Source organism: Megalobrama amblycephala, linkage group LG14, assembly GCF_018812025.1.
Source record: "Megalobrama amblycephala isolate DHTTF-2021 linkage group LG14, ASM1881202v1, whole genome shotgun sequence".
NCBI classification, from domain to species: domain Eukaryota; kingdom Metazoa; phylum Chordata; class Actinopteri; order Cypriniformes; family Xenocyprididae; genus Megalobrama; species Megalobrama amblycephala.
This window is the reverse complement of record NC_063057.1, coordinates 45529631-45552585: the sequence shown is the minus strand read 5'-3', so window position 1 is coordinate 45552585 and position 22955 is coordinate 45529631. Positions and strand designations below refer to the sequence as shown.

The 22955-nt window shown below is 40.7% G+C and overlaps 1 protein-coding gene and 1 long non-coding RNA gene across 2 annotated transcripts in view; both read left to right on the top strand.

Moving 5' to 3' along the window:
* LOC125245814 (tripartite motif-containing protein 16-like) overlaps window positions 1–22223 on the top strand; it is a gene marked incomplete at its 3' end in the record, with an annotated part of 45010 nt that extends 22787 nt beyond the window's left edge. The window contains exons 5-7 of the mRNA XM_048156589.1: window positions 7063–7122; window positions 7732–7737; window positions 21753–22223. Coding sequence (XP_048012546.1) covers window positions 7063–7122; window positions 7732–7737; window positions 21753–22223 — 537 coding nt within the window. The remainder of the gene's footprint in view (window positions 1–7062; window positions 7123–7731; window positions 7738–21752) is intronic.
* On the top strand, window positions 11032–12634 carry LOC125245944. The gene is made up of 2 exons (XR_007179637.1): window positions 11032–12458; window positions 12554–12634. It is a non-coding gene; the product is annotated as an uncharacterized LOC125245944 (long non-coding RNA).
* Window positions 22224–22955: the final 732 nt, after the last annotated feature.

Genomic DNA, 22955 nt, shown 5'->3' with positions numbered 1-22955 from the left:
ATTGGCCCTCTGGCTTGTCAATCACTGCCATGACGTTCCTTGTGAGAGACGAGCACGGCTGCGCGCTCCAGTAACTTTCCACACTCCACAGGAGCTGCATGCAATGTTTTTGTCCGGAGACAGGAGTAACAACTGCAGATTATGAGTTACCTGCGGTGAGTCCGACATAATGAATCCACTAACACGACATGGCGAATGCCGGTGGTAAACACTCGTGTTCCGTTACTCGTCCACGAGTTTTGGGAGGCGTTCCCTCGAAAGGAGGGGGGTTGTTCTTACGCATGCGCTCATTTCAAAAACTCGGTAACAGTCTTTGGTTTCTCAGTCGACGAAAAGATCCTCTTTATCACCTTTAATGTTCTGCATAATTAAGGGCGTGGTCACTTGAGTGACGGGATTGCCGCTGCTGTTACTACTAGCCGTTTGTCTGCTGTCTGTTAGCCGTCACGTCACCTCAGCTAATTCCAGCCGCTGAACTTGGCATATCTGCCGTTTGTGCTTTTTTCTGGATTATTTCATACAATTATCAAATAATATGGCTTGCTATGCAGTTAATGGTCGAGACAGATGTGCATCTGTGTACATGTGCACACATTCGGAAGATAAACAGAATACAGGTTGTTGGATCGTCTTGGGCATTGGCTAACGTTAAAAGTTCTTTCCCGCCAGATTTACTTGGATATTATAACTAAAACTGCTGCACTATTTTGAAAAATTATACTTTGGACGCAGGCTCATTTGTTTGATAGATATGATCATATACAGTTTTACATAAACTTAAATGCTGCTCAGATCGCATAATTTCTTGAAGAATGATGATGGAAAGCAGATTGTTCAGAAGAAATGTGACACAAACAATGGACAATATATCAATATTTCATGGATTTAACGCTTTTGTGGACAAAAAGTGCTGTTGTTTGTTTTTCAATGGACACTCATGGACATTTTACCCAAGCACAACGGAATGGATCGCTATTTCATTATAAAGGTTAATGAAGTCCCGTTTTGATTTTGTGTGTTTTCATTTGCACACCTGACACAAATTACAATATTACTGTTGCGGGAGCATCTGTATCATAAAACAGACACCATAGATCTGGGGTGTCCAACCCTGTTCCTGGAGATGTACCTTTCTGTGGAGATTCGGCTCCAGCCCTGCTCAATACACCTGTCAGTAATTATCAAGTGCTCCTGGAGATCTTAATTAGCTGATTCAGGTGTGTTTTATCAGGGTTGGAGCTAAACTTTGCAACAGGGTTGGGCACCCCTGCCATAGATAGACAGTAAACCCTTAGAACTTTCAAATGATATAACTTATCTTAATTAATATTTTAGACAATATCTAACATAGATAGATAGCTCCTTAGTCTGAGCTTGAACTTGATCATGACGAGCTAGGCAGGCATGGTTTCAGCAACCAGGCACCTCAGCTCCACCCATGTCCCACTTCTTTGCCCATTTTCAGTTATCCAGGAGTGACGCGCTGCAAAGATGGTGATGGCCCACTTTATGTTTGAAAAATGCTCTTCAGAAACCTAAGGGTGACGTCACGGACACTACATCCATATGAGTGCGTCTCAATCAGCTCCCTAGTTCAGTAGTCAGGGCACTGATCAGGGAGTCACCCATTTTAAGGGCTGTCTCAATCGCAGAATCCTTCCAGGGCACTGAAACATTCGCTCCATAAAAGTTCCTACAATGCACCATGAAAACCAGGAAGCATTGATGCTCACTATGCTCCCTTAACGGAAGTTCAGAAGCGCGAAAAATAAATCAAGTGAGCCAACTCACTACACATAACGAAGCGCGATAGATGTTTTTAAAAATACAAACCATTATTTTATTATATTTTAGTGTAAACATGCATCACTAGACAGGTAATGAACATCTAGCTAACATTTATAATTTATTTACAGCTGAAATGTTGCATGTATATGTAACATGCAAAGTATTTATCATAAAGTACTTTAAATAACATTACAAGTAATGTCAGAAATATATCAGCTCTGCTTTTGTTCATAAATACCAGTAGTGATGTTGTACAATGAGGACGTTGTCACGTCACTAGAGTCATCAGTGTCCCAATGTGTAGTGAGCCAGTGTCCTTTACTGTCCTTACCAGTGCCTGAATTCATGTACACAATATACTGATTCACAAGCTCGGGAGCTAGAGAGCTATGATACACCCTACTGAATTTTCGCACTGCGTTGTCTGATCGGTGGCATTAGCAAACACATACTCACTGCACTGTCGAGTCAGCCGCGCAGCTCATGACGTCAGCGTGGCGCAAGCTCTATGCCATGCTGTCTTGTCCCACTTTTGGTGTGTTTGGCTTCCCATACAAATGTATGTATTGAGATCGCTGGTCTGTTATGAACCATGTGACCACGTTGTGGCGACACCAGTGAGATCAAAGCATGTTGGAACTCAACGGCTCTGGCTTTAACTGAGGCGCTACAGCGATCTGTTATGCCACATTAAAGCTACAATATGTACGATTTTTGCAGTAAAATATCCAAAAACCACTAGGCCAGTGTTATATATTTTGTTCACTTGAGTACTTACAATATCCCAAATGTTTCCAACTATTTGTAAATCTTGAGAAAATTGCGATTTTAACCAAGGATACAGGACGTGTCCGGGAGTCACCTGTCAATGGCGTCATATCCGCGTTACCCTCGGTAGGAACTATGGAAACACAGAAGAAGCTTTAATATATTACATGTTTTATTAGACAAGGGAACAACTGTTTGGTTACATTTATAGACAGAAAACTAATTATTGTTAAATAGCTCAACATCTTATTGTTTAAATCTCTTTTTCTTGATTTTCTGTGAATACCATGCTTTACCATACCTCAGAGAAAAACACTATTTGGTCAAGTAGCTAACATAGCATAATCAGATGCAGCTTTATCTATATTAACAGTAATACAGTATTTTCTCCATCATACAATATGTTTTAAAATGAATTGCATGCCATTTATCAACACAAGTCATCTAGTATTTAATATGATATTGTAAAATCGATCTAGCTTACTGCAGTGTGTCTCAAACAAGTGTCTCACTGCAGCCGCCGAGCGAACGCACAGAGTAACGTTATAACATCATTTTCAACACTCTCAAATGTATCTAATATGATAAACAGCGCTGTGTTACCTCATACACTTGACCGGAAGAAGCAGAAGCGGTGCCTCCAGCATAATAAAAGTTGTGCTGCTCGTGAGACGTGTGTTGCGTTTGTCTCTCATTAGCAATCGCTCCAAAGGCCTCGCTCAGCTCCAACATCACTCGCCCTGCTCTGCTTCATACTACAGTAACGTTAATAATTAGGGCTGGACGATTAATCGAAAAGTTACCAAAAACGAAATTCAGAACCTCTAACCAACGTAATTTTCCCATGTCGGTTATTTCGTTTTTTTAATCCTGTTAATACTTTCCCCTTAAAAACATTACCGCGTGTGTAGCCACATGACTCCGCCCCGTCCAGTCAGAGGCATAAAAGCAAAACACGAAGGTAAACGCCGGTTCAACACATAGTGATGGCACGTGAAAGGTGAGCCTTGCGTCTTCACTAAACTTTGTCAGTTGTATTTGTTTTAAGGTTTGTACATTCAAGCGATTAGACGATCAGATCAGTTTGTACATTCAAGCGATTAGACGAGCTCGCGCAGCTGCTTGTGGCACGAACACTCGTACAAACAGTAGCTGCGCAAAACATGAAGATCGCGCGCACAGAGAGGAATGCATAAACTAGTCAGAGCTGTCCAGTGATTTATCACTAAAGGAGCTTAGAAACTCAAAACTTCCTATAGCATATATGTCTACTTTTGGAGTAACCATTTACAACCCACAGCTTTACAATGAACAGAGAGCCGGCCTCTGAATATGACTAATTCACACGCAATCACTTGTACTGGTACTGTGCTAATTTATCTTTATCTGATTTACAATGAGCAGAAATCTGTAAGAAATGTTATGAAGCATAGATAAAATAACTGCTGAAAGTGAGCTGTTATGTTAGATCACTCTTTAAATAGGAAAAAATATCCCACCTTTTAATAGTCAATCATATTTTCAGTACAAACCTTGTCAGTGAACTATGAGGGCAAAATGGTCGTTTAAAATTCTGTACTAACATTATTGCATGCATACGTTTCAGAAACCCACTTTAAAAATGACGGTCAAATACAATAAATCATCGTTAAGACATTGTATGGACCCTTTCTTTGTCCATTTATTCAGCTCCTTAATGATTTTAGTAGTAACAACATAGATAAGCTTTAACAAGTTATTGACAACATTATTTCTATTATGCTTCATTTTTATGAACATGCACACGGCTTCTGTCTCGCGCACAGACGCGCGTGTGAGCCTTTAAAAGTATTTGGCTGCGGAAAGATGCGTTCGGCGTGTGCACTGCGCACTATCTAGTGGACTTTTGTTTTCAAGCACTCAATTCACTTTCGCATGGGCTGTTGTACAGTACACACACAGTCCGTGCCATCACAAAGATTGGGCTGCACGTGGACGGGGAGCGCGGATGTCTGCGAACCCTCCTGATGACGAAAATTACGTGATGCGAACGCCCGAAGTATACCTTGGTGTTAAGACTGTAATAGCGGGCCAGGGCCACCAATCCACCAAGGCCCATATACACATGCATACCCAGACGCTACGCCACTGTTCTGGTTGTATTCCTGCGTGCGTGTCCGCTGCGCCTGTGACTCTTGATTCGGGTGACGACGATGCATTTTAAAACGCAAAGAGTATAGCTGCCGTACATATTTCTTTCAATTAATATGTTCTATAATTTACATACATATTATTTCTGTCGTTTTAACATGTTTTTGTTATGTTTGTTTAAATTAATTCATGCATATTGAGTGCTTATGTTAAGTAGGAACTAAAGTACATATGCGTTACACACGGACATTTTTGAAAGGTGCAACAGGAAAAAACGGACTTTTGGCGAGAAGTTAATATCTCTGCATGTGGATTTAAAGTTACAAAGAAGTTGCAAAGAAGAAAGGATGCTTTTCATTTTTGTATTTTGATCGGGGTATTTCAAGAACTCATTCCCTCTTGGTTATATGCAGCCAGCGAGGTATGTAAAGTATGTTTGTGTTTCCCGAGTGTATTTGTATAGAGTGTTTTGCAATATATGTGAATGTGTTTATGTTTTACATTGTCATACTGTAGTTTGACGGTGGATTTCATTGACGGTGAACGTGATAGCGGAGAAAAGAATGAGAAAGGCAATAAATCCATCAGTATCCAGAACCATGGCGTCGTTTATTTCCCGGAGGGAGTGATAGTCAAACTCGAACCTGCGCCAACGTTCCCGAACCCGCTCGTGCCCGGCCCGGACCTGCTGTGTCACAACTCGGCAAGAAGTGATGTAACTTCACACAGATATACCCACATTTAGCGTTAAGGACTTGCAGTTCATCAGTGTTTCATTAAGACGTCCATAAGGCAGACACTAAAGCTTGTGTACTGAAAGGTGACAATAAGTTTGAGCACTACAAGGAACTGTGTGAAACCTTAATAATAATAACTGTGGTTGAAATAGTGTACAGGAAATTTATTGATATAGTTTATTGAAATAAGTGATAACTTGAAAAGGAATTATTTGTGCACTTTTGAGCAAGCTGATATATACATTTCAGTATTTTGAAGAGTTTTTCTTCTAAGCATTTTCACTAAAGTGTGGTCATAAGAATTTTGTCAAGTGTAATCAACCATACTATATTACCAAGCCTTTACATTGTTTGCTTAAATTGAAGTGCTGATTTAAAGGACATTAAACTAATTTAATTTGATCGTTCACTTCAGAAAGAAAAGAAAAAATAATAATTCTGCTGTAAACTACACAGCTAAAATTTAGTGTGTACAGGCAATTTCCAGATAAGTAAGATGTCACAAACAAGTGAAAGAAAACAAAAATCAGAGAAGTCTACCTTTGTACAACAAACAGTACAGCCTGCAGAGCCTCGTAGAAGTGAAAGAGATCGAACATTAACAGAAAAGGGAAGGGAATTTCAGAAGGAAAAAGTGAAAGGATTATTACTTCGCTTTGACAGCATTTATGAACGCTGGAAAGTTTTGACTAAAGTGGCTAAAAAATCCATAATCAAACAAGATCCCAGTGATATCCTCCAAGAACACATTAAAGGTATTCAAAGAGAAGAATTAGAGCTGAATAATGTTTATGATGAATACAGAAAAATTGACAGCCCAGCTCATGAGATGAGACGCAAGTTGGACAGATGTGCATCCGTCACCAGAACTGTAATGCAGAATGCACAGTCTCAAATTCAAGGAAATGAGGAGGAGATTATTTGGCCTGATGCTTCATCTGTATTTGCATCTTCAACTTCCAGTGTTTCATTTCAGAGCAGTAATACTAAGTCTAATTCCATTCACTCTGCTGTATCCTCATCCAAAAGACAAGAAGCTGTTGCTGAGTATGCACATACACAGGCTGTATTGAAAATTATGTGTGAGCAAGAGGGCCACCATGCAGAACTCCAAAGACTTGAAGCTGAGGATAAGTTGATAGTTGCAGACCAAAAAGCAGCTGCATCTACTCGCCGTCTTCAAGGAGAAAAGGAAGAAATTGAACGCAAGATAGAAAGAGAGAGACGAGAGGCTGCTCTGTTAAAGAAACAGCATGAAGAGAATGCTGCAAGAAAAAGGTCAGTGGAAAATTTGAAAAGAGAACTCGAGTGTTTGGAAGAGTTAAAAAGGCTTAATGCAGCCAAAGCAAAGCTTCAAGTTTACAATGCAAATGAGTTCTATCCAACACAGGACTTTGTACCACAAAAACGTGAGATGGAGTTGCCTACAGATATGCAGATACAGAATCAAGCGAGTATTGCTGATCAGCATCCACAACTGTTCAGAAATGTGACTCCAAAAAGTGAACACCAAAACGACATGCGAGAGCTGGTGAAGGTCTTAGCTGAAGCTATGACGGCAAACAGGCTACCCATTCCAGAGCCTTCAATTTTTTGTGGAGATCCACTCAAGTTTAATCATTGGAAATCATCCTTTCAGACACTTATAGAGAAAAAGAACATACCTACTGCAGAGAAAGTATTCTTCCTTCAAAAATATGTCGGAGGAGCTGCTAGAGAAGCCTTAGAAGGTTATTTTCTGTCTGGTTCAGAAGATTCCTACAATGCAGCATGGAGCCTGCTCAATGAAAGATATGGCCAACCCTTTGTAATTGCCAAGGCTTTCAGAAACAAATTACATTCATGGCCAAAAATAGCTTCAAGAGAGAGTGCTGAGTTGAGAAAATTTGTGGATCTTTTACGCAGCTGTGAAAGTGCTATGGCTAACAATGACAGTCTCTACATTCTTAATGATGGAATTGAGAATCAAAAACTTGCTGCTAAGTTACCTGACTGGTTAAGTTCTGGATGGAACCGACAGGCCACACAATATCAACTTGAGCACGGAAGGTTCCCAAGCTTCAGTTATTTTGTGACGTTCCTTTCAATGGAGGCGAGCATCGCTTGCAACCCCATTACATCCTTCCATGCATTACGGCAAAGTGAATCTGATAAGTCAAAAATGAGGGACCACAACATTTCAACTTCCAAGAACCAAACCGTTGGTGCCAAGATCTTCACAACAAACACCACTGAAAGGAAAATAGTTATGTGTGTGTTTTGTAAAAAATCAGGGCATAGCTTACACAAGTGCTACAAATTAAGACAGAAGCCAGTTGCTGAGCGCATAAAATTTATGCAAAGTGAAAAACTGTGCTTCGGCTGTTTGAACCCTGGCCACCAGTCTAAGAGCTGCAGTAACCGGATGGTCTGTGATTCATGCTCAAAGAAGCACCCCACGTGCCTGCACGAAGAACGTTCAAAGGGGAACCTAGAACTAAGGAAAGAACAATCTAAAGAAACATCTCCACCACAAGTCACAAAGGAAACAACCTCTAACAGAGTTGTACAAGATGCTAATAGTGCACAGACTTCTGCGATAGTACCTGTCTATGTGTCAATGCCAAGTGATCCAGACAAGGAAGTTCTCGTTATATGCTCTGTTAGATACACAGAGTGATTCTTCTTTCATTCTTGATGAAGTGGTAGATGTTCTTGATACAAACACTGAACAAGTGAAGTTAAAACTCTCTACGATGTCATCAAAGGGAACAATCATTCATTGTAAAAGACTTAATAGCCTGCAAATAAGGGGACTCTTTTCCTCCAAGAAGTTAACAGTGCCAACAGTTTACACTCGTGACTTCATCCCAGCTAATCGCACACACATCCCACTGCCTGAAACAGCAAAGGCATGGCCTCATTTGGAGCATCTTGCTGATCACATCGCGCCTCAAAAGGATTGTGAAATTGGTTTGTTGATTGGGTATAATTGCCCACAAGCTCTAATGCCACGAGAAGTCATTTGTGGAGAGGAAGGCCAGCCATTTGCTCAGAAGACCGACTTAGGATGGAGCATAGTGAGTTATGGCGATCCAGGTGAACACTACGGTGATGCAATTGGAGTAAGTCACCGTATCATTGTGAAGCAAGTAATGCCTGAAGTGAGTACAATGGTCAAGCTTAAAGGAGAAGTCCACTATGTTTGCAATACAAAGGTCCGTGAAATGGTCAATCCAGATGACATAATTAAGATATTGGAATCTGATTTCAATGAGAGAGGTCAAGAAGAGACAACTTTCTCTCAAGAAGATCTTAACTTCTTGGCTAAACTGAAAGAGGGAATCAGACAGAAGTAAGATGGCCATTTTGAGATGCCCTTACCTTTCAAACAAGACAAACCAAGTCTACCAAATAATAAATCATGTGCTGTTCAACGACTAATGTCATTGAAACGAAAGCTTAGGAGAGACCAGCAGTACTGTGCTGACTACTTGGGGTTTATGGAAGATATCATTGCTCGTGGCCACGCAGAAAAGGTCCCTGAAGATGAGGTTGACAATCAACCAGTCTGGTATATTCCCCACCATGGCATATACCACCCCCAAAAGCCTGGAAAGATACAAGTGGTCTTTGATTGCTCAGCAAGGTTCCAAGAAACGTCACTGAATGACCAACTCCTTACTGGTCCAGAGCTCACAAACACCTTGGTGGGAGTCCTTTGCAGGTTTCGCAAAGGCCCGATTGCCATAATGTGTGATGTGGAAAAAATGTTTCACCAGTTTCATGTAAGGCCTGAGCACCAAGACTACCTAAGGTTCTTATGGTGGGAAAACGGTGATCTAGAGTCTCCACCCTCAATTTTTAGGATGAAGGTCCACCTATTTGGGCAGCGTCCTCCCCTGGATGTGCCAATTTTGGACTTAAGCATCTAGCCACTCAAGGTCAGGATAAATTTAACTCAAGCACTGTTAAGTTCATCCGAAGAAATTTTTATGTTGATGATGGACTGGTGTGCGCAACATCTGAAGCTGAAGCAATTCAGCTGATTAAGGAAGCGAGAGATCTTTGCAGCACAGGCAAGCTTAGACTACACAAGTTCATTTCCAACAGCAAGGAGGTATTGAAATCGATACCGAAGGATGAATGTGCTGAAAGTGTCAAAGACATGGACATGGCTTTGGGAGAGCCACTCATGGAAAGAGCTCTTGGCGTTCAATGGTGTGTATCCTCTGATGACTTCCAGTTCAGAGTGACCGTTAAGGAACACCCAAATACCAGAAGAGGAGTACTTTCTACAGTGGCTTCAATCTACGATCCATTGGGGTTCATAGCGCCTTTTATTCTCAGTGGAAAGCAGATCTTACAACAACTGTGTAGAGACAAAGTAACTTGGGACGAGCCACTCTCACAAGAGCTAAGAGCACAGTGGGAAGTGTGGCTAAAAGATCTTCAAAACTTATCTAATGTGAGAATCAGAAGGTGTTATATCCCAGATAACTTCAAGGAGGTAAAGCAGTATGAACTTCACCACTTCTCTGATGCAAGTGTCATCGGTTATGGGGAGTGTACTTACCTCAGAGCGGTCGACATTAAAGGAAATGTTCACTGCACGCTAGTCATGGGAAAAGCACGGGTTGCTCCTACCAAGGTAACCACAGTGCCACGTCTTGAGTTGTCGGCTGCAGTTGTAGCAGCAAGAACAAGTGTAATGCTCAGAAATGAGCTTGAAATAGAGGATCTTCAAGAACATTTTTGGACGGACTCCAAGGTCGTCCTTGGCTATATAAATAATGATGCCAGACGGTTTCAAGTGTTTGTAGCGAACAGAATCCAAAGAATCAAGTCCATTACAGATCCTGCACAATGGCACTTTGTAAGGTCTGAAGATAATCCTGCAGATCATGCGTCGAGAGGTCTCTCCGCAGATCAGCTTCTTGCTTCAAATTGGTTCACTGGCCCAGATTTTTTATGGGAAAGAGAGCTACCCAAAGGAGAAGTTATGGTGGGAAAGGTCTACGATGATGATCCGGAACTTAAAAAGACCCTGGTGCTCAACACCAAAGCGAGGGAGGATAGGTCATTGTTAGACCGCCTAACAAAGTTCTCTGACTGGAAAAGAGCTGTCAAGGCTATTGCTCTTTTAAAGCGCCATGCTAAACAGATCAAGGGCATCAAAGATAAAGTAAGTGGAGCTACAAGTGTTGAGGAAAGAAAGGAAGCAGAGCTGTTCATAATCAAGTTGGCTCAGAAGGAAGCATTCAGCAGTGAAATCAAAGGTATAAAGCAAGGCAAGGATGTAAAACCCAAAGACAAAGTTAACAAACTGCAGAAACTGAGTCCTTTTGTAGATGAGCATGGTGTGCTTAGGGTTGGAGGACGTTTGACAAGATCTGTTCTTCATCCGCATGTCAAGCATCCTGCTATTGTACCAAATAAGACTCATGTATCATCGTTGCTTATTAAGCACTACCATGAAAAGGTGCGTCATCAAGGAAGAGGAATAACTGCCAATGAATTGCGATCCAATGGAATATGGATCACAGGATGCAGCAGTGCAGTTGCCTCACATATCTACAAGTGCACAACATGCAGAAAGTACAGAAGGAACACACAAGATCCAAAAGATGGCGGACTTGCCAGAGGAAAGAATGGAAATGACACCTCCTTTTACGTATTGTGGCATTGATTGCTTTGGACCATTTTATGTGAAGGAAGCAAGGAAGGAACTGAAGAAATATGGTCTCATTTTCACTTGTATGTGCTCTAGAGCCATACATATTGAAATGCTTGATGATCTCACTACAGATGCCTATATCAATGCATTACGAATATTCATGGCAATACGTGGACATGTAAGACAGTTAAGATGTGATCAAGGCACAAACTTCGTAGGTGCAAGAGGAGAGTTCATGAACGCAATGAAAAGGTTAAATCCTGAACAGTTGAAGGAATATGGATGTGAATTCATAATGAACTTCCCATCATCAAGCCACATGGGCGGCGTATGGGAGAGGCAGATTAGAATGATCAGAAGCGCTTTAACCACAATCCTTGACCAGTCTGCTAAACGACTTGACAGTGCCTCGCTCAGAACCTTTCTGTACGAAGTGATGGCTATTATTAATAGCAGACCACTGACAGTTGAGCATTTAAATGACCCAACAAGTCATGAACCTCTCACGCCCAATCATATTCTTATGATGAAGTCAAACATAATATTCCCGCCTCCAGGTGAATTTGTGAGTCAGGATCTATACTTGCGCAAGAGATGGCGCCAGGTGCAGTTCTTGGCAAATGAATTTTGGACAAGGTGAAAGAAGGAGTATCTCCTTAATCTTCAACAAAGACAAATATGGCAAAAAGAGAAGAGAAATACAAAGGTCAACGACATTGTCATTCTGCAGGAAGACAGTTCGCCACATAATCAATGGAGATTGGCAAGAGTGACAGAAGTGTATCCGAGCCCTGATGGAAAGGTTCGAAAAGTGAAACTGCTAATTAGTGACTCAACCTTAGACAGCCAGGGAAGACGTGTTTCCAAGCCAGTCTACCTTAATAGGCCTGTACAGAAGACAGTTTTACTGCTTGAAGCAGAATAAATATTATTGTTGCCAGTTTAGGTTACTGTAAGGTAAAGGCATACAGTATGGTTGAAATTAAGGTGTGAAATTGTTGAAATTGTGAGGTGAAATGACAAAATTGTCATTTGGTGGGAGTATAGCTGCCGTACATATTTCTTTCAATTAATATGTTCTATAATTTACATACATATTATTTCTGTCGTTTTAACATGTTTTTGTTATGTTTGTTTAAATTAATTCATGCATATTGAGTGCTTATGTTAAGTAGGAACTAAAGTACATATGCGTTACACACGGACATTTTTGAAAGGTGCAACAGGAAAAAACGGACTTTTGGCGAGAAGTTAATATCTCTGCATGTGGATTTAAAGTTACAAAGAAGTTGCAAAGAAGAAAGGATGCTTTTCATTTTTGTATTTTGATCGGGGTATTTCAAGAACTCATTCCCTCTTGGTTATATGCAGCCAGCGAGGTATGTAAAGTATGTTTGTGTTTCCCGAGTGTATTTGTATAGAGTTTTTTGCAATATATGTGAATGTGTTTATGTTTTACATTGTCATACTGTAGTTTGACGGTGGATTTCATTGACGGTGAACGTGATAGCGGAGAAAAGAATGAGAAAGGCAATAAATCCATCAGTATCCAGAACCATGGTGTCGTTTATTTCCCGGAGGGAGTGATAAAGAGGATTGTCTCGCGGGCCCCCCACTGGGGCGCTGTAAAGGGGGGGTAAACGATGACGATTCTCGGAGCCCATGACTAAGAGGGGGCCCAGAGAAGCCCCCAATAAAATTGTGGTGCTAAAAAAAAATATTTGATAGTAAAAATTATTAACTTTAAATTATTCTATTTGCTGTTTCCTGGTGTCAAAAAAATGTATTTGTTTAGGAAACACAAACGTCCGTGGGCCCCTCTCAATTATCATAAAATGGTTCAGTCCGCCCAAATTGTATCCAGTAACCAGGGCAACACAAACAGCTTGACTTCACTTATAGCGCCGGCCCGGCAGATTCAACTTGACAGAGGATGTGAAAATGCCTCAAAAATCTGGAAGTCAAAAATGGAAAGAGAAAAAAATAAGAGAAGTGAAAGAGGCAAATGGTCGACAGTATGTTACCCAATATTTCACAAGAAAAGGTAGGTTTGTAAGTAGGCCTAAATTGTTAGTGGACCGCCCGTGACAATGATCGTAGCCTACGGCACTTTTCTGTGCGTACGCACGCTTTGTACATGAGGCCCTAGGTCTCTACGGTAGCATTTTTCGATAAGATAGCACGTTTCGATAGAGCAGGGTGCAGCGGGTGCACGGCTTTGCCTCGCATGCAGCCGGTGTCGGCATCTTTGTACGAGGCGGCGCCCACTTTCAGCACCCTGCTGCGGTCCACGCTGTTGCACCTGTCTTGCAAGCAGTCTAACTTCATGAACTCTGATAAAAATCCTCTGCCAGCTACTGTACAAACTACTATCAGCTGTTTGTGAGGTTTCAGTGCATCTCTTGAAGATGATGTGGAGTTGTATTACTACAATGTCCCCTATATTGTCAAATACAGCATGTTTCATCTCTGCCAACCATCTTCACATAATACTTTCACATTATCTGATCCAGACCGTCGGCAAAACTCAATTTAAACAGCGCAAAATGACTGCCTGTGGACGTTATAGGTAGAAATGATTATATTTCTGTTTTTATTCACACAATAAATATTTAAACTAGTTTTAATGAAAATTCATGTAGTTTTAGGAAAAGTCAGGGAGCAGCAAGGCTTTGTGATTTATTTAGACAAAGTTATTGACTATGCAAATTTCAAAACGGTCAAAATGATGCCTTGTTCATTCTAGTGTTAAAGATAATTACCATAAGTTTAAATGTTGCGGTTAAAATGACTGCTGGTGGCCGTTCTAGTGTTAAAAGTGCATGATAAGGGAACTCAATTTTCTCCCCATGTTAGGTCAAGAAAACGCTGGAAAAAATAACAATACACAGTTTTAGTTAAACGTTCAATGCAGTCAAACGCACTTTGTCAAAATCATGCCTCGTTCCAAACAGAGTCAAATGAACCAGCAGCAGCAACTGGTCCGGCTGTCTCCCAACCCCTTACTCCAGCATCCCCTGAATCAGCCTCTGCGCTCCCACATGAAGAAGAAGGTGAGCGGCTATTAGTATTGGTTTAATGGCAACACATTAATGTCTGAAAGTGATACACACAAAATATAAGAGGCATCTGTAGAGTGGAAAAAGATTGGCTATAGGAAATGCTATATACTTTGTCAGTTCCAGGACCCTCTTCCTGTTTGTCAGGGAGAACTGAGGAAGTGGAGGAAGAGATGGAAGAGGGTACAGATGCAAGTGAGAGACAGATGGCAGAGAGTGAAGATGGAGATGAGAATTCAGATGCAGAGGATGGACTGAATGTTGAGGGATTTGAAAGGGAAGAAAATATTGTGACAAACGACCCTGGTTTGTGGCCAGCAGTTTGTACTGATCAGGATAGGGAGGACATAGTCAGAAAATTGGCTGTGACCATGAGAGAAAAGAAAGTGGAAATGCCATGCGATTCGGGGGTGTTGGAAATCTCAGAAGCATAGACCAGGAGACTTTGGGATCTCTTGAAGCAGAAGTTACTCTTTATTGAGAAACACGCTGTGTGTCGCTGTGGTCATCCAAAGTCTAACTAAGGCAGTGACTTGGTAGTTCATATACATTCAAGGGGGAGGGATACATAGAGTAGAGGTGTGGACAATCTAAACAAAGCATGCAAATGCAGTACAGGAATCAGCTCATACCCTACATTTCCCAGCCATGATCTAATCAGCATAACTGTGTCATTCAAATGCATAGGTGCTAATCCAATCAGTCTGGCAGTATCACCTATACCTTTACATTATCATAGAGACAAAGGCACTGCTGTATCTTGAGCTTGTCCTGCCAAATGGTCAGGATGTAGGATCCGCAGATCTTAAACAGATTCTTAAATTTGTAATTCCACAGTTCCCCCTTTGAGAGTTCTAATAACTCTCACATAATACAAATTTAAACCTTCTTAAATCCCTTCTATAACATATGTTTGTTAACATAAGTTCCATCTTCCAGTCATGCAACTTGTAACAGTTACAGGCACATACATCTTATTCTGTGTCGTGTCCAACATTTACATAAGTGTTGTTCTTTAACTTGAGTATACTGTTGACACACATATACAACGCAGGGTGGTAACATGTTGTATTAACTACATGATGACACAGAAAAACCATGTAGCATAAGCGTGGAAGTCCTAAAAATCCATGGCGCCTGAATAGCTGTGGAGTCTGTTCCCGGGAGAGTCCATTTCCATGTTTGTCCCAAGATGATTATTTGTCGTCGTGCAACTCCGAGTTGCTCTGATGAGTCCGTCATCATGAAGGTTGTTCATGGATATCTGAGGTGATGCTTTACACCAGGTGCTGCTTGTGAGACGTCATGGCATATACACAGACCTGCACACAAGAAAACAAAGAGACAGCAGACCAGCAGTATTCATGCATAGACTTTAGTATGTTACACCTCTGATGATCGTATAGTTTTTCTGTCTAACTCTGATCATCATAACCTTCTAGTGATCGTATAGTGGTTTTGTTCTTCTTTTTCTTAACCTAGTCTTAATCAATTTGACACCTATAGACCAGTAAGGTGGGGATAAACTGAGAGAGGGGGAAACCTATGAGGAAGTCTTCACCACAGGGTTAACCCCCGAGGCCTTTTGCACTTCGGTTCTTCCCTGGGCTCCTCACTGGTCTGTGTGTCCTATTCTCTCCCTGTAATTAAATTGCAAACTTTATTGTGCTACATCTCCATCTTCCATTGAAACATCAGTCATAGCAGACATCACAACCCATAGAGGAGTGAATGGAGTGTGCTGTAGCATAACATTTAAGGCTGTGAGTGTACTTAACCTGTGTCCCCAAATGGTGGAAGTGATAGTCAACTTTCTTTTGTTCAGAATGAGTCTTTCAGCTTTCTTGTAGATTACTGGGGAAATTAAGCACTCACAGCCCAAATGGTTAGCATGTCAGCAAGCAGTTGCTCCAAGAGTTTGGAGAAGAGGGGAGGGGCAGTTTCAATGTAGCAAGTAGACTGAGTAGGAGCTGAGTAAAGCTGTTCATTTCTTTAAATGTCTTTTTGTTTTTCCTACACTCTTTCATCCAATGTCCAGGTTTACCACAGTAATGACAACTGCCTTCTCTCTTAGGACATTTACGTTTCTGTCGATTCTCTGTGTTGACCTTAAAGGATGCTGCTGCAATTTTTACTCTTGTCTTGACATCAGAGTCTCTTTCCCAAACAGCTAACCTATTAAAGTTGTTTTGCAGAGTTCCATTGGACCATGTGAGGTCTAAGAAAGGCAATGCATTTCTGTATTCTGATGAGAGCCCATCAAACCACATGCGGACCAGTGGTCCATTATCCTGTAACACCTTATCTGGAGTGTCAGCTATTCCACTGTATGCTGCAGCTAACTGACAAAATCTTTCAGTGTACTCACTTACAGTTTCATCCTTCTGTACACAACTAGTGATCTTTGACCAGTCTACCTTTGGTCCAACAAGGTTCTGTAACACTCTCAGAACTCCTTCTCTCAATTCGCCTTTGCTGGAATGCTGAAACTCAGAATTATTTACAGCACTTTCAAAATCATTGAATTCTGACTCTTTCAGGATTTGTGACATTAGCTGGGTGACGTCAGCTAGGGACATATCATAGAGCTTCATTTTTCTGGACAACTCTGTTCTAAACTCAGAAAAGTTTCTATGCACTGATGGCAAATTCTCAGCAATTCTTTCTATGTCTTCAGGACCTATAGTGGTACTGACCGCTTGTAACTGCAGTATGGGGTTACAGATGGAACTGTGTCAACCCCTTTTGCCCTACTCTGAGCCTTTTGTCTCACTCCACACACTTCAACTGCATTTACATCTTTATCCATGAATCCAGTATTGCTATTGCCCTCTAGTCTACAGAAAGACTGTATCTCAGGATAGCTTTCATCTGACTGTTGGTCTTTTGAGTCACATTTGGTTGATGCCTTGTTAAGGCCCAACTTCTGAGTAAGACGAGACATTCGAGTGTGCAACTGTTTGTTCTGCTCTTCTAACTTAGCAATACGTTGGATTTGTTCTTGTGCAATGGATAGAGTAAATTCTCTGTGGCAGCAGACAATGCCCTTCATATTTTTCTTCCGAATACAAGCACCAAGTACCTTTTTGCATTCTTCAATGGACCAAACTTTTTCTGGATGAATCCCAAATTTCTTTGTCAAATCCAATCTGACTGACTCAGTTACTATTGAGTCTATGTGTTTTCCTAACAATGATTTGAACTCACTATCTGTCCATAAAGGGGTAGCTAGTCCACCTTTCTCAGTTGTTGGAATTAGTCTAGCGTTCTTTCTCAACATTTTGTAATGTCTTTCTGGCACAACAATACACTTCAACACCTCCCTGACAGAGCAGAGGTTAACCTAGTTAATACACATCGTAATGTATTCAACCTTCTCTGACGAGCAGAGTTGAAACAACTTGCTACCACACTTCAACAGTTATAACCTTCCCTGAATTAACAGAGGATGAACCTTCTTCTCTAGCAAAGTAGAGGATGGCTATTCTGTTAACACACCACCTTCCCTGATAAAACAGAGGACAACACAAATTATTAGCACTTTACACTAATTCTTCCCTGCCTGAACAGAGGATACCTAATTATTAGCATGTGATGCTAAACTTCCCTGCCTAAACAGAGGATAAACTTCATCTCTAAAAGAACATTTTTAGAGGATAACTTAGTTAACCAAACCCTACAGCTGTCTGTTAACTCTTCTCTGACGGTGCAGAGGATAACAACTTTGTACTGGTCTTAATGGTTCTTTTGGATAGAGTATCACTCACCAACCCTTGGGTGTACAGGAAAATTCAGCCTGGATCTTCTTTTGGATCAGATCTTTGTTGTGCTTGAAGTTCCAATCTGATTTGAGGTGAGAAGCTCTATCCGGGTCACGGCACCAAAACTGTTGGAAATCTCAGAAGCATAGACCAGGAGACTTTGGGATCTCTTGAAGCAGAAGTTACTCTTTATTGAGAAACACGCTGTGCGTCGCTGTGGTCATCCAAAATCTAACTAAGGCAGTGACTTGGTAGTTCATATACATTCAAGGGGGAGGGATACATAGAGTAGAGGTGTGGACAATCTAAACAAAGCATGCAAATGCAGTACAGGAATCAGCTCATACCCTACATTTCCCAGCCATGATCTAATCAGCATAACTGTGTCATTCAAATGCATAGGTGCTAATCCAATCAGTCTGGCAGTATCACCTATACCTTTACATTATCATAGAGACAAAGGCACTGCTGTATCTTGAGCTTGTCCTGCCAAATGGTCAGGATGTAGGATCCGCAGATCTTAAACAGATTCTTAAATTTGTAATTCCACAGGGGGAAGCCGTTCCCTGAATACTTGAATTATACAAAGTCAGCCAATAAGAGAGAAAAAATTAAGAGAGACTGGCTTACTTTTAGTCAAAGCAATCAATCACTTTATTGCATACCATGTGTGCTTTTCTCCAGTATACAGAAAAAGCCTTCCTGTAGTGCACTGGCCAGTCAAAATGGGTTTAAAATGTGTCATGTGAAGTGGCGTCACATGTACAATAAACTCTCAATCCATGAGAGGAGTGATGCACACAGAGACTGCTACTTAAGATGGAAAAATCTGCAAAGATCTGTTTTACAAGATAAAGGTATAGACTCTCTGTTAAACAGGGAGTTCCAAACAGAAATTGAGAAAAATAGGGCCATCGTGGAGAGACTGTTAGATGTTACCCTACACCTGGCCTCAAGAAACCTGCCTTTCAGAGGCAAAACAAGCGACTTAGATGACGTTCATAATGGCAATTTCCTAGGCACACTGGAGCTTTTGTCACATTATGATCCTCTGCTGAAAGAGCACTTTCAAAAAATCAGGGACAACAAACAAAAAAAAAAAAGAAGGAAAACAAACCAGGCTAACACATTATCTTAGCTCTGAAAGTCAAAATGAGTTCATCAACTTATGTGGCAGACGAGTTCTGAAAAGAATTCTACAGGAAAGGGAGGATGCCATCTATTATGCAGTCATCGCCGATGCCACACCAGACATTTCCCATACAGAGCAAAACGTGGTGGTACTACGGTATGTCAAATATGACAAAGAAAAAGACGAGTGGGAGATCACTGAGAGGTTCCTTGAATTCAAGGATTTTTACAAAAAGACATGGAGTGAGATAGCAAAGATGATTGAGTCTGTTCTTTGTGAGCATGGGATTGACATCAGTGATTGCAGAGGACAGGGATATGACAATGGGGCAAATATGTCAGGGAAGGTAAAGGGAGTCCAAGCTGAAATACTGAGGAAAAACAAGCTAGCTACTTATTCACCTTGTGCCTCTCATACATTAAATCTTGTCGGCGTACATGCTGCACAATCAAGTCCAGATGTATCCACCTTTTTTGGCTGCATAAATCGCCTGTACACATTTGTAAGTAGCAGCCCAGAGCGCTGGGCAATCTACAAAGAAGCAAACAGGTTCCTCATTGCATCACCTATCTGATACCCGCTGGAGTGCAAGGATTGAGGCTGTTAAACCTGTGGCAAAGCACCTACCTTCTGTCATCAATGCACTTGATAGCATACTAATGACTTGCAGTCTCACCAATGAAGCAAGATCAGATGCTAATGGTCTCAGAAAATACTTCATGTCATTTGATGCTATTCTTCTTCTCACCATCTGGCTGAAAGTACTGCAAAGCATTGATGACAGGAATGTTATTCTCCAGTCAGGGAAAATCTCACTTGACATAGAGGCAGCCAATATCAGAGCCTTGACAGAAGAGATGCAGTCTCTGAGAGATGCATGGGGGTCTCTCCTAGCTGAGGCAAAGTTGATAGCTAGAGAAGCTCATGTTACTCCTCAGTTAAGCAAGGAGTGCAGTCGCAAGAAGAAAAGAAAGAGATTCCACGATGAAACCTGTGAAGAGGAGACAACTCAGGAAGATTCAGAAACAGAGTTTCGGAATACTGTGTTTTACACTGCTATGGATAGTATCATCAGTGACTTAGACACTAGGTTCCAGAGAATTGCTGATATTGTGAACGAGTTTTATGCGGTTCTGAAAGTTGGGCAGATTAGTGAGGACAAAATCTCTTCTGTGTGCCAACCACTGATCACTAAGTATTCCAGTGATCTAACTCCTGATTTTGAAAATCAAGTAAGACACCTAAACCGTGTATATGCTTCCTAACTTCCCCCCTAACCTGTCACCTCTTGGAACTCCTAAATGCTATTTGTAAGCTGCAGCTGCAAAGCATCTTTGGAGAAGTGTGCATTGCTTTGCGTTTATTTAGCACACTGCCAGTGACTGTTGCTGGTGGGGAGAGGGCATTCAGCAAATTAAAACTGAGGTCTACAAAAAACTACTTGAGGTCTACAATGTCTCAAGAAAGGCTTTGCAGTCTTGCTATGCTTTCCATTGAGAGCGAGTTGGCTAGAGAGCTTCGACTTCAAAGATTTGATTAATGATTTTGCAGCTGAAAAGGTCAGACGTTGGACTTTTGTTTAGAAATGTTGAGCAAGTACAAGAGATTAGAAATGATGTGGAAAGAGTAACTCAGACTCATCTATGTTATACCTTGGCCATTCTTTGATATAGTATATTATGCAAGTTCTGCTTAAATTATTAGAAATTGTATATGGCCATTTTGTTTTATGGTGGTGTTTTCTGGCTGAGATTTTTTTTTCACCACAGATTGTAATTCCTGTTTTTTTAAATTGAAGAGTTTTATTTTGAAATTTCAGTATCAGTGTTGAAGCAAATAAATATAAATACATTTCATTGTATTAAGAGTGCTCAGTGTTTCCGTTACATTTCAACTGTCATGTTAAAAATATTAGGTTAGATTAGATTAACTTTATTGTCATTGCCAGTGTACAGTACAAATATGTATAGTACATTCATACAAATATAAATATATGTGAATACACTATATGACACATGTACAGCTATGCACAGTATATACATTATACAGTACTGAAGTAGTGCAGTATTACAGAGGACAAATTACGGGTGTGGACATGGGATGGAGTTCAATTGTCTGATTGACTTAAATATATGAGAATGATAGTCAAAATACCATAAAAGCGCATGATTTTATGTAAATTAATATGAAAAAACTCTCAGCTGTGTTGGGGGCCCTGTCAAGATTCTTTTCATGGGGCCCAAAATCCTTAGCAGCGCCCCTGGCCCCCCAAGTGTTCAATTAGGATAACGCGGCCCTGGTCCCACACACAAGTGTTTCAAGGACAAAAACCTGACAAATATCTTAAAATACAACATCGGAACAGTGTCTTGAGGTGTGATAACTGTAGTATAAGTGGAATAATTGACTCCGGGCCATTGAATTCTTAGAAAACGATACACTCCTCTTTGCATCGTGGCTGCATTACCTCGGGTGTGCATTGTCTTCTAAGAATTCAACAGCCTGGAGTAAATTATTCCTTACATAAACACAGAATAATAACCAACATTAATATTCAAGGAAGACTGATTAGACTGGCCCAAAAAAGATTGATGATTTGCACAGGATATCTGGTAAACTGTACTGATGATATATTGAGCATGAAGAGTTCAGAAACATTAAAAAGATCAGATTCATAATTCCTGATTCTGATGTGTTTTATCTCCATCAGATTCCCATCAGCTCAATCTGGATCTGAACACAGTGAATAAACGCCTCCGTCTGTCTGAGAGGAACAGAGTGATTACTGGCACTGACACAGTCCAGCTGTATCCTGATCATCCAGACAGATTTGATCATCTTCAGGTGTTGTGTAGAGAGAGTGTGACTGGACGCTGTTACTGGGAGATTGAGTGGAATGGGACTGATGTGCGTATATCAGTGTCATATAAGAGCATCAGCAGGAAGGGATTAAGTAGTGAGTGTTTGTTTGGACGTAATGATCAGTCCTGGAGTTTGTTCTGCTCTTCCTCCAGTTACTCATTCATGCACAATAACATAAAGATTCATCTCCCTGTAAAGTCCATCATCAGTAGAATAGGAGTGTATGTGGATCACAGTGCAGGAACTCTGTCCCTCTACAGCGTCTCTGGAGACACAATGAGCCTCATCCACACAGTCCAGACCACATTCACTCAACCGCTCTATCCTGGGTTTAGTGTTTATTATAAATCATCAGTGAAACTGTATTGATGAATCAGAATAGACAGTAGAGAGATTCTACCCATAATGCTTTGAGCTCATGATGAATCAGTAACAGTGAGATGTTATAGAGTCTCTTATTTTCTCTTCATTACATTAATACTACAGTTGAACTTCTGTCAGTGAAATAACATCAGAATAAATGTGTGTAATGAATCCTCATACAGTGAGATCAGTGTGTGTGTCATGATGAGTGACGGTGTGTATCTGTGCTTTTCTCAAACTATTTGTGTTGATGGAAATCCAAGTCATTCAGTTCTTATTGTAGTGTCACATAAATCATTTTTATTTTTACTGTTAAAATTCATTTGAAATAATACATTTAAAAATATGTAATTTGTAAAATTGTAAAATTGATAAATGTCAATTTATTAATAATTGTGTAATAATTGTGATAATATTGAAATGAGTATTTACAATCCCTTTTTTCCATGTGTATATATTGTAGTGTTTATGTGTCACCTAAATCATTTTTATTATTACTATCAAAATTACCTTTTGTAGCATCTGGACCAATCAAACACACAATTATTCTTTCAATTTATTGAATTATCCAGAAACTCAACTCTCTCAAAGTTCTGTGAACCCATCCCCCTAAACGAAGTAGCGAAGCACTTCCTGCTTCGCTACTGTTCAGACGCTCTTGCTTACAGCTCCGCGCTTTGCTCTATTGCTTTATTTTTT